Here is a 19,384-nt window from a genome sequence, read left to right on the forward strand (position 1 = left end):
TAGATCTATTGATTCTTAGGCGATACAAAAAATTATTTACGAAAAAGTATTTTGTGAAACTACCGTTTTTTTTTAAGTTGAATTTGTGAAACTACCATTTTGCCTAAAATTGAATTTGTGAAGGTACCGCTAAACGGTAATAAATTCGGCCTGGACAGCCCCTGATTTATTTACTTTAGGAGGGCAAAAAGAGCAACAGAAGGAGGTGCTGTATTTATTACGTAAACAATTTATAGATTGACTTCATTTGACATTGATAAGGGGTAGCTGAAAAAAGCTTAATGTTTCAAATAAATGGATTAAAATATTTCCATAACTATGAGTCAAGCAATTAAACTACACTTTGTACACAATAATTTTATCTACAAACTTGTACAAGAATATAAATTTGCATTCAATATACAATAAAAAGTATAATCATAGCTAAAAATTAATAAAAAAAAATCAACATATATATTTCCAAAATGACAATTTAAAGTAGCAACCAGGAGCAGCGCAGAACACTTATTCTGATTTGACAATCTTGTGCACCTTTTTCCTAGACGCCCGCAAGAAATTTTTCTTCATTTCTGAAAAACGACTGGATTCCTTGGCTTCTAAATCTAAAGCATCAAATGATTTAGATTTTGGTATGGATTCAGTTGATTTTGATGCAGGCAACGCCTATGCAGGGAAAAGTAATCAATGAGTAAAAAAAGCTATAAAAAATATCCTTTCTATGAATCAGTTCATATTTTCATGACTTCTAATAAATCGTAATGGAAAATGCAAATGTAATTTTTTATGAACGTTTTAAAATCATTACCGGGTGAAAAAAACAACAAAAACATTAACTTTTTGAACCCCATTAACGTTTCAGTTAAGCAAGAAAACTATAAAAATTGAATACTGAAAACATAAATGTAGATAATATTTTTAGCTGCTAAAATTAAGCAATATTTCTAAGTTATTTGGTAGTGTTGTGACATGTTGCTAATTAGAAAAAATAAATCTAACCAGTATTTAATTTTAGTCAGATTTCCTGTAATATATGCATCATAATTATTACTCTTATGAAGTGATAAATCCTTATCATGTAGTTACATAAATCAGGCTTAGATTTTCTTTTTTTCTCCCCATCATATTGTTTTCAATTCACTATAGATTTTAATTGACATAAGTTGTTAGTTACTAAGTATAATTATGTATTTGTATATTCAGATCTGTCAACTTCAGAAATTTAAAAAGCAGGAGACTTTCTGTGATAATGCAATAAGCAAAACAATAAATATATGTATAAAAAAAAGGAAATTGATGCATTTTTTAAATTAAAGTTATATAAATAGCTTTAATAATACATGAAACTTAAAAATTTCAAAACGATTTATCTATTTCTTAAAATCATGATATAAGACTTTTTCTGAACCTTTTTCAGGTTTGTCTTCCCAGTCAACAAATTTTCCAAAGCTCATTTCAGCTAAAAATAAAATAAGACAAACAGAATGAAGTCTGGATTTTTTTTTTGTTTTTTTTTTTGCGTGGCTAAATATTCCCACTACTGACTTTATGCTATTTTCCATCGTTATGTTATTTTCCATCAGAATGAAAAACTTCTATTCTGAAATGTTTTCACACTCTAAAGCACAAAACAGAACAAACTACATAGTTTTGTCATCTTTTCCTAAAATCTTTACAAGAACAGAAATACTTTGTGTTCAAAAGAGAAACAATTTAAATATTACTTAATTTAGCAATTTTACCATGAATTTAAATATCACACTTAGAACTACTAAATGCTGATCTGAAGGAAAGTTTTGAGGGCTGCTGCAAATTATGCACAGATTTTTTGATTAATAATGCTACTTAGAAAACGCATAGGCTGTCTGAGGCCCTGAGACTGGGCACAAAAGCGAGAGAGCTGGCAGGAGTACAATGAAATTTTCATGATATATATGCAGTAACCAAAAAATTGTCCAAAATTGGGACCAAAAAATTGTCCGTTTATGAGAGTTGTCCGCTTACGGGAAGGGTACCCTAATAACGAAGTTTAACACTGTTAATTGCTTTTAGAATATTTCCAAAGATGTTCAAGTAATTAAATAATTTACAATAACTATCTACAAGGGCATTTATTTAAACTTTAAGAAAGATAAAAAAGAATATATAAAGAAGTTTAATATAAATACATAATTCTGGATGCAGCTACAGATAAATAAATATAATTTTCCTATTAGCATGGATACTCAAGTCAGACATATGATACAGAATAGGAGCTTTCAGTCCTCAGTCGGTTTCAATTATTAGGTTAAGATAAGGAACATGGTTAATACCTTCTTGAAAGTAAACCTCACAGGATTCATAGTCAAGTCATTAGGGCCTATGGAGTTACTTATTCACAATTGATCAGCTATCAAGTGACTGAATTAGTGTTTCATTTATATGAATACATCAGAGATTATATTTCTGCTCTCTTTTTTACCCCAGCTGTGATAAATACAGCCTTCAAATTGATAAGGAAATTAAAGAAATTTTCAATGGGGAGAAAGCATTGAGAGCATTTAAGATGTCATTTCAACTTAAGGAGTCTCATTACCTGTGAGGTCCAGATGAAAAGATGCCGCTGTCCGAATTATTTCAGGAGAGCAGTGCCATTTTCTCTCCTTTCTTTATAACCATAAGGCAAGGTGACAGGAAAAAGATTGATTCTTCAATAGTGAAACAATATTTTTAGTTATGGATAAGGCAAAAAATTATCATGGATTAAAGAAGGCGAAAAGTTGCATCTTTCCCCCTTGCAATTTGAAGCAGAAATAGTTTTTTTTTTTTTTAAAATTTAGAATAAGTAGTGTTCGGTTTGAAGAGATAGAAAATAACATTTCAGGGCCAAAATGACTGCCCGCATCCGGTTACGGGAGTGTCCACTTTACGGAGAACGTACACAACGGTTTATTCATAGAAGATTCCAGGGGAATTAAAAATGTGTCCGTAATGAGAGGCGTTCGTTTTGCAGGAGTGTCCATAACAGGAGGTTTCACTGTATATATATATATATATATGTTAAATACAATCATATTTTGGATAGAATACAAAAATATAAATGTTTAATTAACCAAACAAATAATAACTTAAATACTCAAATAACAACATTTTTAAATACACAAGTGGGCGACCTTTGTGCTAAAATACAAACTAAGGTAGACAACGTTAAAGAGCACAAAAATATTATTAAAAGCAGACAGCTGTTTTGGATGCTCCAAGGACAACCTTCATCAGTGCAACTGTTGCACTGATGAAGGTTGCCCTTGGAGTATCCGAAACAGCTGTCTGCTTTTAATAATATTTTTGTGCTCTTTAACGTTGTCTACCTTAGTTTGAACAACATTTTTAGACATTATTACGTAGAAATGTTAACTAAAATACAAGGTGCTGGGAAAAAAAAAAGAATGATTTTTTATATAAATTTATTAAAAATAAATAAATGTAACAAAATATAACAAATAATAATAAGAATAGACTTTTACTAATAAATAAATTTAATTGGCTTCAAAGTGGCTGCCTTTTGCAACTATGTAGAAGCATAAATGATTATTGAAATTTTCAGCAATGGGCTGCAAATGTTTTATAATTTATCCCATTGCTGTTGAAGTGATTGCTCACAGAGCAAATGAAAGATTTCAGAATGACATTTTTTTGCTTAAACAACTCTAAAATAGCAGATCTTTTGCTGGACATAGTAAAAAAGCCAAAGAACAATACATAAACTAAGAGATACATTATAAAATATTTTATATCTCAAGTGGTAGAAAAAAAAGAAGAAATAAATATATGAATAAAAAAGAAATATTCTGTTCTCTGATGTAATAAACCTCATCTGAGTTCATGTTACCGCACCCTGTAGGTTACATTTAACATTTATTGGTTAATATCAGGAGCAAAAGCGATCAAATTATGAAGTAAATGGGCAATTATTTATTCTATTATAACAATTTTGTAAAATAATGAAAAATAGATATAAAATAGTAATGGTGCAATCTTAGTTGAAACATAAAAGGCAGCAATTAAAAAAANAAAAAAAAAAAAAAAAAAAAAAAAAAAAAAAAAAAAAAAAAAGCAAGGAATTAAATAGTAAACAAGACAATTTATAGATTAAGAAGCAAATTGAAATTTAATGATTTTTTTTTAAAAAATGAAAAGTTACCATATCATATGCTGAATGACGAAGGTCTAAATCTTCTTTCTTTTTATGCGAATTCTTCAGAATGTGCCTCTGTAAATAAAATGTTTTCAATATAAAGCAATGGAAATATATTTAATCCAAAAATGAAAGAATAAAATGAACAGCAATAAGTTTCATTATATTTCATTGAAACAATTATCCACTGAAATGTTTGTGCTCTAAAAAAAGGCAGCCCAACTTTTAATTATACAGGCTTGTGATCCACAGACTACCTTAAAGATTATATTCTTACACTAAATAATTAAACATTGCATTGCAAAGTGATGCTTTTATGCACCCGTTACTATTTTTCCTTAAAATAGCGCAAGGTGAACTTTCAGAACTTGAATTATTTGTAAGTAAGGAGGATATTGTTATCTTAATAATTTCAGAAAAAAGTTTGTTGCTAAAAGCTAGAAATTTTATAACATTTTAAGAGCATGTAATTTTTTTTAATAAAAAAAGCACAGGTATTAACTCTAAAATATTGTAAGTTTTTTAAACCAAGAAATATGAAAAATCATTTTAACAGATTTTCTTTTGCTAATTCATGCCGAGTAGGATTGAAATTAGTAATAATGAATTTAAAGTGAAATATACTTTACATATAAAAAGAAATTTTCAATGCAATTTAATTTGCAAATCTGGATACATTTCTTTTTACATTTAAAGACATTTTATGAATCGAGAAATAATTAAATATGATGAAGCTTTCTTTGCAGTTTATTCAAAAAGATAAGGAAATAATGAAGTATTGGATAAAAATGTGTGATGAGATTTATATTGGCGAGGTTCATAAATATTTGAAAATATAACAGAAAAGTAAACAGATCCTCACCTTTATTGCAGCGCCAACAGATCGACTTCTGAAATGCTTCTTTTGTGGTTCACGACTCATTTCCATATAATTATCTCTCTGAAGCTGCAAAATATTATTTGTTTTATAGGTATAATAGAATGAGAATCAAAAGAAAAGGTTACAAATAAAAACAATGTCTAAATTATGAACATGAATAAGCATAAGGAAAATAAAAAACAAAATATCATAAATTTATCAGCAAAGTAATCCAGTTTTTAAAATATTTTATTTTTATAATTTGGAAAAAAATCCAGTTTAAATATATATACAGTAGAGAACCGATTATCCGGAACGATCGGGACCAGCACGATTCCGGATAACCGATTTTTCCGGTTTTCTGAATCGCTACAAAATGCCGTTTTTTTAATGTTCATAAAACGAAACTAAAAAATTATTTTGAAATAGTTTTAGAAATAATAAAAAATTATAAATAATAATACACTTAAGTTTAAATAAGGGAAGAAATTATGAAATAAAAATTATATACAGGCTTATACATGTTATTATTAACATACATAAGCTATTTGTGCTTATGTGAGATTCGTCTACAAATGGCTTTTGATCCGTCCTCTAAATCAGTTCTTTCGTCAACTCGATACGCTGTACGCTCTAAATAGCAAAATGGGCTCAAAATCTTGCAGGAAAAAAATGTTTTTTTAATGGAAGAAAATTAATTTCCGGTTCCGAATTTCATTCCGGTTATCTGGTTTTCCGATTTCCGGATAAGAGGTTCTGCACTGTACTATATATATATATATTAAAAAAAAAGAAGTCTTAACTGGTTATGTAACAGAAATATCAGCAATATGAAAAAATATAATTCCATAGTAATTTTAAAATTGCAATGTGGTAGTATTTTGAGCATCAGAACAAAATATTAGCTTTTGAACGCCTCGATTATTAGTAGCATAATACATTGTTAGTAACTCAAATATATTTCCAGTTATTTTTATAATGGTATTTTAAAGATTGAAACAATATTCATGTACATTAAAATTAGATTAATGATACAAAATTAAAATGTAATAATTAGAAACATTTTTTTCTTAAATGCAACTTAAATATAAATGCATAGAAAATAGTGCAATATAGCATATAAAATATGTTTAAAAGCTTTGATTGAAAAGCATGGATATGTTGTTTACATAATAACATAACTTAATTAAAACAAGTGAGATTTTAGCACAGATTTAAAATTAGCTCAAGAATGCAGTAAGTAACTATGGGATACTGGAAATAATCTTAACTTTTAGAAGAATATTTTTATGCAGCTTAATTCACACAATAGCCATAACTAAATTGCAATTGTATATTATCACTCTTAGACAAAAACAAAAATCTTAAAAATTTAATCAAATCAGAAAACTATTTACTTAAAAATTATGAGAAAGGAATTTCTTTGGAAGGAAGATAAACTTAATTATTAAGTATATAAATGAAAAACAATGCAGCAAGTACAGAACTTATTCAGGATGGCCAAAATTTCTTTTCCATAGCATATACTTAAAAACTGATATTCCTATATAAATATTTGATTATAATGTTGAAAGTGTTTTAAACTATATAAAAAATGATTGAGAGACCAGAGAAATTACGCATTACTTTGAGGTGCATAATCATCACTCAACCAAGACCAACACCTAGTCCCATTCCCAGGGTACTTATCTTTCAATAGTTACGGTATGAATGCCACATAATTTTGACCTCAGTCAGACAATATGGACATCGCCTGAGCTGCTACCTCTATCTCCAAACTTCCACACCACAACCAACTAGAAGACTTTCAGAAATTACATATTTAACAGGCGATTTGCTTTTATACAATGCCGGTTAGTATTGTCAGCTGCCAGGATCGAACTCTGAACCCTCAGCTCTCCAATCATTGGTGCGAGAGACGCCTTAACTGAATGTGCTACTGGAGCGTTACATTGAGGTGAATGAAAAGTAATTTAATTCAAGAAGATCTTCAACAGATCTTGAGAAAAAATATTAAAGAAGCTAACTACAAAATTTTAATGTGTATCTTTTAGTGTATTTTGGATATGTAAGTTGAAATGTATTTATAAATAATATTTAATCAGCAACAAATAATCTAATAGTCAAGATTAAAACAAAATCTATTTCAATAAAGTAGGGATCACCTAATCACCAAAAATTTAATTCAGGGCGATTCAAATAAAAGAAAGCATTAAAAAATTTCACTGCATTTAATTAATGGCCATCATGATCTAAATTTTATATAGATACTAAGTACAGTGGATTAGTAGCTGATACTGATATCTACTTTTTTAATAACAAGCTTCTTTACCTGGTAAAATTGGGTAAGTCTTCAATGTAGATCTGAATAAAATGTATTTATGAATTAGAATATTGAGTTAAGATATATTTATAAATCATATTATTTAACTAGCAACAAATAATCTAATAATCAAGATTAAAATAAAATCTATTTTAATAAAGTCCTAGATCACTTAGCCCACCAAAAAAACTTAATTCAGGGCAATTCAAATAAAGAATTGAAAAATTTCATTGCATTTAGTTTTACACATAACAATTGCAATTAACTCATGGCCATCATGCATTAAATTTTACATAGATATCAAGCATAATGGCTGCTATTGATATCTACTTTTTTAATAAGTTTCCTTTTCCTGGTAGAATTGGGTAAGTTTTCAATGTAGGACTGAAGTTCAGACAATGCTTTATTTGTGTAATCAGAAGACTCCTCCTCAGCAGAGTTGGGTCTCTCACAAAATGCAATCACTGTCTTCACAGCTGTTGTCTAAAAGAAATAAAAGCATGAAATCTTTTCCCTTATCAAACTTTTCTTTCACCTTTATTTACATATGCAAGTTTGATGGTAAAAGTTTATGGTCAACATTCTAAGTCAGATTTTAGTTTTCATAAAATTTTGTCGCACAAGAAATAATTAATACATATAAATATTTATTCTGTCAGTGTAATTATGAAAATAAAACGTAGAAAGTTTCAGTTGGCTCTTTTCATTAACTTAATTTTTTTATGAAAATAGAAAGGGGAGCCTAAAATAATTGCCTACATTTACAGAAAGCAAATTTATCAATTTATTTATACAAGGCTGGCATAACCTGATTGCTAGGGCACTGGGCTCATGACCAAGCGTTTGTGGGTTCGATCCCAGCCGACTGAAGACTCCCCGTGTAGTAAATGGTGACTGATGCATGTTAAATCCGTCAAATCGCAAAGTCCTCCATGTTCGCATAAACAAATCAATACCTCTGGGGGTACTGATCCAGGAGTTCCTTTATCTTCTGGATTGGTTCAAAATTACAAGGCTACGGAGCTGAACATTAGTAGTCGTAAACCCAAAATTGGGTCGGCTGTTCAACGACGGATATAAAATTTATTTATACAGGAGTCACAGTGGTTCAAGTGAGAGAGCGCTTCCCTCCCAGTGATATGACCCAGGTTCAAATCCCAGCGTGGCCTGGTTGATACGAATTCTGTTCCTTGCTTATACTGACTACAGTGTTGATGTAAATCCTCAGTGGCTGATGGATCATGGGTTTTGATATCTTTGCCGTCAGTCAAAGCGTGCTAGGTTTTGCCTGTCTATCTTCTCTAATACACAAATGCAAGATAGTTCCACCAAAAAGTCCTCCACAAAGACTAGTTTGCTCGGTCTGATCCAGGCATTACCATGGCTTCTGGGTTGGTTCAAAATTGGAAGACTACAGAGTTGAACATTGAAAGTCGTAAACTCAGAATCGGGTCAGTTGTATAACGCTGGTAAAAAATTAAATATATTTATACAGGGTTCAGTTATTTTGAACTGTAATCATAAACTAAAATTGACGAAGTTTCTTTGAATTGTACTGTTGTTGAAATACAACATTGCACCAAACAAACTACTAAAAGTTTCTTTGGTCCAAACTTTATAAAGTTGTAATGTCTAAAACAAAACGTCAATGTTTTTTCTAAAATTGTTTAAATCTCGTCAGACATTTTAACTGGAATTATTTGACAATATATAAGGTCTGAAAAACCTAAGAACAGTTAAAATATTTACACAAAGAAATGTTTCACGTTTTAATTATGTGATCGCTCAAAGTCATAAAATCAAATTGATTATTAATTTTTTTTAACCACTTTAACAACATTATATGACACATCTGCATTGTATATAAATCTGGATAATTAAATAAACAAGCTATCAGAGAGTTTCAATACTTTAAATTGAGTTCAAGGTTGATGAACATTTAAATTTTCCATAATGGTGTCCAAAATATATAATATGAGACTTCAAAATTTTGCATCGATAAGAAGGAATTAATTACATCAATAATAACGATTATTTGAAAAACATAATTTCATTTTTGAATTATCAAGGATTGCAAAGAATAAAAAAAAAATTGAGAAGTATTCATTTATTTCACATCAAAAGATGCACAGATGGGTGAAAAATTAGTAGTTAATGTTTGCTTTGATAGTGCTTGTATCACTCTTTTGTTGGTAAATATGAGAGCAAATTAAAAGGGAAATAATAATAGTTTTATTTCGAAACTGTTTTTATTTTGTGAGTGACAGCATTACTAAAAGGTAATTTTAAATGATAGATTTCCTTGCAAGTTGCAACATGAAGATGTGATAACTAGAACTTTGAAATCGTTTACCACCACAAATTGCAAAACAGCAATAAAAGTATCTGAAAACATTTACTGGGAAGAAGCAGAATAATATAAATTATTTTGAAAGCTTTGGATTTTATACCAAAATTAACACCTTGCTGAATTAAAATAAATAAATTGAAATTTTTATTATTTGTAATCTCTTTCCTTAAAATATAAAATCTTTAAAATTTATAAGTGATACTTATAAATAATTCAGATAAAAAAACCTCTTTCTCAGCAAACTGTAATTGTCCTTCATAAGACATTTCCTGAAGATACAGATTAACATCCTGCACAAGTTCAACAGGTGGGCTGAAAACAGTAGTTGCATTTTCTATCAGAAAAGTAATACATTTCACCATGCGCCGGAAATTTTTCTTTAATTCTTCAGCAGGCATCTGTAATTATGAACATTTTTGTTTAAATCCAATAAAGTTGTTCATTGATATAAGATACAGTTTTTATTACTTTAGATGATAGTGCAGTATCTTCAGAATTACATCAAACTCAAATAAAATAAATTCTAATTCTAATTCAAATTCTAATGAAAATTAAAAAAAGCATTAAAGAAATATCAAGAATTTACTAACTAAATTTCTTGATACAGTGAAGGAAAATGACCACATTTTTATGAAACACGCATAATTGGGGGAAAATATTAACAATTCTTACATGCTAGCAAACTTTTATGTAGTTGTTAATTTAGTTGCACAATGAAGGGAAAAACTGGTTTAGCCTAGTCAACAGCTAAAAATATCAAAAAACAATTCCTCAAATAATTGACTTATAAATCTTTTCTATTATATTAAATAATTATTGTTAATTCTTTATTGTAGCATCAGTCCCCAATTATAGAGCAATGTAAAAAAATCAGAGTTACAAACAAGTATTTTATTTAACTGTAGGGTAATTTTACAGAATACATCAGTCATTAAAATTTCAGAAATACATATATTTGTGAAAGAGCAGCAGGTTCACTTACTCTAATTTATAATCTTAGGGTTTTTAATGCAAGAATTTAATTTACAGGGGAGGAGGAAAGCAGAACAAATTGTTTTGCATCATATTATTTGTTACAATGTTGTTATAAATTTTTTGAAAACATAATAATGGTTACCTTTTTAGGACAAATGATATGAGGTGCAAATAAAGTTGCTAAGTTTTGAGACGTCATTTTGTTCTTTTCTTGGGCGTTGTGAATTTGATTTAGCAACAAAAGTAAGTATTTTAAAAGGCAGTAGTTATCAGGAGGTAAAAGCAATAAAAGTAACTGAGTTGACTTCAACTGTTTTTCAAGTATATATTTCTTTTGACTAGAGGACAACTCATCTTGGCACATATCTAGAAAAGAAAATAGTTGTAATTAAAACACACAACCTTAATTTAACAAAAGCCATTTCTGAAGTAAAAAACAGATGGTAAAAACCCTGGCAGAATTCATATCAATGCTACATTTAATTTTTACAACACTATGATTACTCAACTCCTAGCATGTTGTTTCTCACAATAATAATGGCCACTAAATTTTCACAAGTTGAACAAATGGAATTTATTTAGATAGCAGCAATAATTTATTTTTAATTCACCTTTTTTAAGATTATCAATATCGGTTCATATCGGTTTTCAACCCAGTCACAAGCCCAAGTGCTTTAAAAAAAAAAACCCTAATAAAACCTTAATGAGTTTACCATAAACATAATCAAAATTTACCATTATATCAACTGTTATTTTTTATTTGACCTATAAATAATAATACATAATACACAAATATACATAACCCTACTTTAAATTAATATAATAATTTTTCTTACTCCAACATTAAAAAAAATCATTTTTTAAAAAAAGCAATAATTTGAGCTTTCTTAATGTGATTTGTTTCGAATTGAATAGGTGAGGAGTACAGGCCGAAATAACTTTGTCTTTCTTTCATATCTTTAATAAATAAGTTTTCAAATATGAATGAAATAAGCATATATAAGTATTATAACAAAGTATCAAAAATAGAATTTTTCAATTCCTTTTATAAGAATATTTTTGTTTTATAAAATATACAAATGGATGGATTAAAATATAAATATTCATAGAATTTAAAACCATGATAAAATATAGAATAACATGAAATTAACATTAATGTTTGCATTATAAATTTTATTTAATAAAAATTTACAATATTGATCAATTATTTTATTCACATTATTAATCATTTAACTTGCATCAAAACTAATTTTAAATACATAATTTAAAGAGTAATTCAAAAAACTATTAAGAAAATTGTGAAATAAAAAGTAGTTATGTTGGCCTGCAAAAGACAAATATATATATAATTAAAAACTGAAATTATAACTTAAGTATTTAAAAACAAATAAATAAAACAGAAAACAGCATCTTTTTCTAACCTCAAAATTATGCTTTTATTTCTGGTCAAAGAAGGAATTAATTTAAGAGCCTTTTATTATTGTCAGCATGAAAGGATGGTACTGCATTAAAATTAAAGCTATTTTATTAAATTTTAATTCATTATTTAGTTATTTTCGAATGAAGAATTTCTTAACTAAAAATTGTTAAACTAGGTAATATCTAAAAAAACCCGCCGGTTAAAAAGAGTTTTTTTTTAATACTTTTTTTTTAAAAACCCTGTTACCAAAAGTGAAATTCAAAGAATTTATTAGTTTTTTTTAATGAGTTTCAAGATTAAAAACTAAGAATATCAAATTAAAAAACTTAATATTAATTTTATATATTAACTGTAGACTCATAAGCATTTGTCTCACAGATCTCTCAAAATATGTAAAGGTAAACACTTTTAGTAATAAACTTCTAAGTACCTTTCAAGATTGTTAGATGAATGTCCATGAATAGTGTATCGAATAGCGTTTGTTTATAAATCTAGTTTTTTTTTGTAATAAAGGGTTGATACAAATGCTTCCGATTTTAAAGAAATTTTCAAGTGTTAAACAAAAGATATTTTTTTAAAATACCTCAAGACAGGAAAGGAAAATCAAGACAGAGACAGGTAAATAAGGAATAAAATTATGTATTCTAATTAAAATTGGCAAACACACCCTACTATTCTAATTGACTATTTGCCATAAAAACTAAAAAAATTGAGTCATAGCTTTTAAAAATAAAGAGGATATTTTGGATAAAACAGAAAGAAGTTCAAATTACCAGTTATTTGGCAGTGAGCAGTATAATGAGCTTCAGACAATAATGGTTCTTGCAATTCAGCCAGGAAACTCTTTAAAACACATGCACAATCATGAACTGTAAACAATTCAGAACTGAAGTCAATATTCTCTCCCAGTCTTAACAATGTTTTAAGTTGGTGCTGACGAGACAAGCTACCAGTTTTTCTAAAGAGTCCTTCACGGCTTATGTCTAAAATAAATAAAAAATACTTCAAAAGAAAACAAAATACAACATTCCTACATAGCTCCTTAAAGTATTTAATAACCAAAATATTTACTTCAATTTACCATACTCAGACATTTATATAATGATAAAATTTAGTGCTATTTAATGTAAATTATTTACATATTATACAGTTTTTCTACTGTGGGGGAAAAAACACCTTGGAAAAAAAAAACTTTTTCTCAAACACAAAAAAAAAAAAAAAAAAAAACTTGGATGCNAATTTGACTACACTCTAATCTAGAAAAAACAATATTAATATCTAAGCTATTTAATATATGATTTATGATATGACGTTTAAGTGAAGTTTAAAAAGCAATATTGGAAAGAAAAATGAAACAAAATAATTTCTTGATTTATTTGCAGTTAATTAATATTTTACATAAGAAATAAGTGTAGTAAAATCCAATTTCAGAATTATACATAAAGAAATGTAAAAATATCATAATAAAATTTTACAATACTACAGCAATTAACATATCAAAAATCGAACAGATACTCTAAACAATTAATTAAATTTTGGATTCACATTGACAAACAACATACTAATTTTTATAATCAAACACTGTTAGAATGTATGCTCATAATTACTCTAACAGTTTACAGAGTCTATACATAAGTCTTAAGTCTGTACATAACAACTTCTAAAATTTTGTACCAAACTAAATTAAAAAATCTAAAAAAAGTTAATTTTTAAAAAAAATAAATGTAAAAAACAAATTTTTTTTAATATTAAACTCAATTTGTTCAAATTTAAACTATTCTATTATCACTTATTTCTAAACATTTGCATTGGACAATTTCCCCCCTTCCATTTCATAGGCTTCCCTGGTAGACAAAAAAGGGTATCAAGATAACATTTTTCACAAAAAATCAAGATAGAAAACTTACATTTTTTGGAACAGTACCAGATAAGAATAAAATATACCATTTTTAACATCAGAATTACTTTTTTTAGAACAACAGTTCAAATTTCAACAGTTTTCAGTATGATTTTATTAAAACTGAGCAACCCATAAAAGTTTAAATTAATGTATAGAAAATTTCATTAGAATTGTTGCACTAAAATAACTAGCATCAATTAGTTAATACTCCTCCATACCAATATATAAGTAAAATAACTCTTAATTGAATTCAAGATTTATTAATCTTCTTCAGAAAAAGTTAAAACAATGGAACCTGTGGGTAAGGCTATATGCTCTTTTAAAATTTTTTTTTATTACCATATCTCATTTTATTATTGCTGAAAAATATTGAAATAAATTTTGCAATTTAAATAATATCTTCATTTTAATTGAAAGAATTTTTTGAAACAGATTAGATTTCAGATTTATTTTATTTTGTTTGTTATCACAGTTGTGAAAAGTTTGTAAAATAACTGATGCATCAGAACCTTGTATTAATATTAATAAAAGTATTTTTATTAACTTACTTATCTCACGTCCCAGAAATTCAATGATCTGATAAATATGAGATATAGTCTCTTGATTCAAAGGCATCACTTCTGATATAGATTTGTCTAAATGAATAAAAATCAAAATTTAACAAAACATGGAAATTTAATTTAAGAATACAAAGGTGCATAAAATTCTCAGAGCCTAATATTTCCCCACAATAGTTTTATTGGTTTAAAATTTCTTTCACAATTGCGGTGTTTTTTCCAACTTACAATAACTTTTTCAAAATATTTTTAGAAAGTAGTTTATATTTTATTAATATATTTTCTTTAATGAAAAAATAAATAAATCATTTGATTTTATCTAGTTCTTGCAATTTTATATAAAATAGAAATCAGAGTATCTCAGAGTATAGGTCAATTTTTCAAACCTCAAAATTATTGTAAAGTAATAAAGAGAACACTCATTGATCATGAAATATCGATGCATCATAAACAATGAGATAAGACATGAATAACTTAGTATAAATTTACCTTTTCCAAAAATTATTTTTAACTTGTTATAAAGAATTAATTTTACATTTTCTCTAATCCTATTTTCTATACATTAAAAGGTTTTTATTAGAAAAGAAACAATTCTATAAATTACGTTCAGAAAAAAATTATGGAGAAGAAAAGTTAAACTATTCAAGAGTATTTCAAAAAATATAATACAATGAAAACTTCTAAGATATACCAGCTTCAAATTTAAAGATTCAAAAATGTCATCTGTGTCGGATTTAATAACATTTAGCATGTAATCATAAGTAATCCTACTCTGAAATAATTTTACTTTGTCCTCAAAAAAAAAAATGTCTTCAACCCTATCTAAAATTTCCACACTTTTTCAAAAATTTTACAATAACATTTGAATTCAAAAGTTGTCCTGCGTTTAATATCATCTGACAAAAGATATTATCAACATAATTACTGACTTACACACCCAACAAACCAGAAATTTGCAATCTCGTAATCAAAAATAAGGGGTTAACTTTTACAATTGGTCAACATGGAATTACGGTATATTTAAATAGTAATAATTTAAAATTATAATGTGCAATCAGAACTTTTTTTACAATAAAACTTTAAGTAAAATTCAAAATTTTTTTTAATTGGACTAAGAATTTTCCAGGATTGCTTCAATTTCCCATGTACCTCGTTCGCTTGTTCAAACATGCTCTGCACCTCTATTATATTATCATCATTGTGGCTAGTGGCAAAGCTCCATCTCATCAGTAGAAACTGAGTTTTAACTTTAAAAAAAATCTTTCAAGATGTTAATGATTTTATTCTTTTGTGAATTAATTTTGACATTAAAATTTGATTTTAAAATGAGAAATATAGCAGTTTTTATAATTAAACTTAACTTATAGATATATGTATATAAATAAAGAAGGCAAAAAGAAATGATTACCAATTAAATTTCATATCAATAAAAATTACATTTTTTAAACTTTTGAAGCAGTTTAGGAAAAATGGAAGACATGAAATTACATGGAAAAGATTTAGGTCTTTTTTTATTTATTTATTTATTATTATTTTTTTGCAAATACTTTTTTCGTAACAGGCTTAACAAGACAGGCTAAACAAGAAAAAAATCACAATATCACAATACAAGTACATAAACAATTAACCTTTAATTGACATTTAAAAGCAACAAATTCTGAAAAAAAGTTAGTCTGAATATTAACTTCATCACTGGCTGTGATTTACTACAGTAACAAAAACAACTGATAGCATGCAAGTTATATTCATGAGTCATAAACTACTTATAAATATAATGAGACAAATCTAAACTATTAATTAAAAGAATAAAGTATTTAAATAATTATTAAAAAAATTCACCTTTCATAAAACGGCTAAAATAGTTGCGTTGTTTCTTTTTTCCATTGTCCTTTTCTAGTAGATGAGAAAATGCATCATTATCCAAATCTAGAGTAAATGTCAAATGCATTCGACATAATTCAACTAGTTTCTCAGGGTCGAATTTCTGAAGTTTCAGTATTGCTTCCATTTCTGCACATTACATTTATTCTACAATTAAATAAAATTAATTTTAATACCAATCTAAAATAATCTTTATAAATATAATATGATTATGACCAATAAATTCAATTTAATTACTGTAATCTTAATTTGGAACAAAAATACAAAAATATTATTAACCATTCACAATAGCAAATACGTATATAAATATTATTATATTATGTGATGTGTAAAATATTTAGAAAAACATTTTTTTAAAAAAATAAATGGTTAGAAAATATAGAGGTGCTATCTGAATCAAATGGATAAGTACCATCTAATCTTAAATTCAGCTGCCTGCATAGAATTGGTGGTTCAAAAAATAAAGTGTGATCAGCAAATAAATTTAATATTAATATCTTAAGTCATTAAAATAAAAATATTCTTCATATTTGAGAAAAATTAAGAACATTCTGTTTGAAAATACATAAAAATGGATTTAGTTACTGTAAATTTGTATCATTTAATTTCATTTACCCCCATCAATTTTATTTACACTCTTCTTTTCAGGGTGTTTAATTGAGGATCTTGGCTTGGGCAACCTTAGAACACTGCTTAATTTAGATATTTATAAATGATTTCATTTTTAATTAAACACCAGAAACTTCTTCATATTTATAGTATAGGGATGATTTATATAATGATACCTATGCTAAAATAATCGCCAAGTCCTGGTGACTTCTTGGTGTTGGTACTTGAGAAAAAAAGATCCCATTAGGAGACCAATTGGTCTTCATCCCCAAGCAAACTATAACATAAGTTTTTGGTGTTTTTTGGCTAGCCAAGTGAAAAGAAATTCTATTTTTTTGCAAAAATTGTTTTTGTTCAGCATTTAATCAATAAATAAAATAAAAAAAGAAAGAAGAATTTGGCAAATGCTTTTTTTGTGTGGCAATTTTATGCCTTTGCTTAATAGGGTTGTAAAAAAAAATCCAATCCACTGTTTCCCCCCCCCCTCAAGGCTNCCTGTTTCCCCCCCCCCCTCAAGGCTTAATTGTGTTTTGCTAACTTAATTGAGTTTTTCACCATTTTCTTTCATTCCTTAAAATCTTAGAGTAAGTTTTACTGTATTAATATGTACTACTACTTTGATTAATAACTATAATTATTAACACTTTTTATAGTAAAAGTCATTTACATTGATAAATTGCAACTAATATTTTTCATGCTAATAAAGCAGTTCAATTACTTTTGTAGAATTCATCTATTCAGTTGCAGAATTGTGAAAAATTAATAAATGTTCAAGAGAATAAATAAATTATTGATTTTAATTCAAATGAAAAAAATTTTCAAATTAATTCTTAACATGAAAAATATATTGATGCAATGGAGCATCCTATTACTTTTCCAACTGTGTTATCCTGTCCTATGTTATGTTCAGTGAAAGAGGGCTTCTAGAGGAATAAGCTCTAGTAGGAAATCAAGGAATACATCAGAACAAGAATTCAAGAAAAAGTATTTAAAATGGAAAAATATTATTTAAAACATATTTTTATAAATAATTTCCCAATTTTATTGAATTGTGACTCTAAAAATATTACATATTAAATCTTGTTATAACATAAGTTTCAATTGAATCATTAGAACAAGTAATATAACAAATGTTTGTAAAAATACTGCACATTATTTGAAATTTCTAATACATGATTTTAAAAAAGGTTAATTAGAAATTTTAAAGCACAGAATATAGATGTAAAGGAAATATAATAAATTTAATGAAAGTAATTTGTATTTTATTACAAATACAAACCCTTGAAAAAACCAAACTGGGATTTTATGAGTTTAAAATCATAACTCTGCCACTCAACTACAAGAAAAGTAAATTTTTTTTTTGCAAGTTCTAAAATTCTCGGCAACAGATACAAAAAGATCCCAACACAGTGCTTTAATCTATAATAACAATGATCACTCAGATTTCAAATATTATTCACAAGCATAATAAACAACAATTGAAAATGATCAAAACTAAAATTCCTAAAATAGTTAAATCAATTTTCTTAACTCGTTTGCAATTTGATGCACATTTGCTTATAAGTACTCAACTATCTATCATATGTACTCAATTATCTACTGTACCCTTGTACTCATTGTCAAGAAAATAAATTCTTAGAGTTCTTCTGGAAGATTTCCGTTTTGGTACATACTTAGGATAAAGCCAGTCCCAAGTTTTGGAGACTCTTAGGAATCGCATACAAGATGCTAATCTTTCACATGATTATTTTCATTTTAGATGATTATTTTCATTTAGATTTTTTCATATTAGAATTGTAACTCTAGGGTAACTCTTATCTCTTCCTAAATTATTCATAGTTGATCAACCATATTAACTTTCAAATATGCATGCGGCAACTTTTTGCAAAGTTTGCAAGCTTCCCAATGATATTAAATACGGAGTACTTTTTCTTTTGCACCATTTGAAATTTTAATCAATGAGAACAAACAAATTATAAACAATAGTTTTTCGCGAAATCGTAACGGATGTCACGATCAGGGAATTATGATATTATAACTTTTCTTATATAATCAATGATTACAATGAAATGGAATTGCCTTACCTTTAAAGAAATTTCGAATATCGCAATGAGTTTTCATATTTATAAGGATATTTTACATGCACTTTAAATTTACAAACAATCGATGATCACATTATTATTAAATACTGCGCTCTGCTTTAGCTGCTGTTCATTGGCTGGCACTTACTGCCATTCCCTGCTAATCAAATTTCGTTTTTTATGAGTTTGGTAATTTTGAGTTCACATCAGATAATTTGGCCCTGTCCTTAATTAAAATAGAATTTTTCTTTATCACAA

At 27.2% G+C, this 19,384-nt stretch overlaps 1 protein-coding gene across 4 annotated transcripts; it reads right to left on the reverse strand.

The window, feature by feature from the left end:
• Positions 1-342: 342 nt before the first annotated feature.
• LOC107457289 (rho GTPase-activating protein 19) lies at positions 343-19,285 on the reverse strand. Of its 4 annotated transcripts, XM_071177804.1 has the most exons (11): positions 19,130-19,242; positions 17,918-17,983; positions 16,395-16,583; positions 14,547-14,633; positions 12,872-13,081; positions 10,821-11,044; positions 9,931-10,101; positions 7,684-7,836; positions 5,034-5,117; positions 4,178-4,246; positions 343-663 (listed from the first exon to the last, which is right to left on the reverse strand). In XM_071177804.1, the coding sequence occupies exons 3-11, from the start codon at positions 16,561-16,563 to the stop codon at positions 505-507; spliced, it is 1,326 nt and encodes a 441-aa protein (XP_071033905.1). In that variant the 5' UTR covers positions 16,564-16,583; positions 17,918-17,983; positions 19,130-19,242; the 3' UTR covers positions 343-504. The 4 variants fall into 4 exon arrangements, with proteins under 4 accessions (XP_071033905.1, XP_015930911.1, XP_071033906.1 ...); XM_016075425.3 differs by lacking the exon at positions 17,918-17,983 and having other exon boundaries at positions 19,130-19,285; XM_071177805.1 differs by lacking the exon at positions 7,684-7,836 and having other exon boundaries at positions 19,130-19,241.
• Positions 19,286-19,384: the final 99 nt, after the last annotated feature.

This window comes from Parasteatoda tepidariorum, chromosome 2 (assembly GCF_043381705.1).
Source record: "Parasteatoda tepidariorum isolate YZ-2023 chromosome 2, CAS_Ptep_4.0, whole genome shotgun sequence".
Classification (NCBI taxonomy): domain Eukaryota; kingdom Metazoa; phylum Arthropoda; class Arachnida; order Araneae; family Theridiidae; genus Parasteatoda; species Parasteatoda tepidariorum.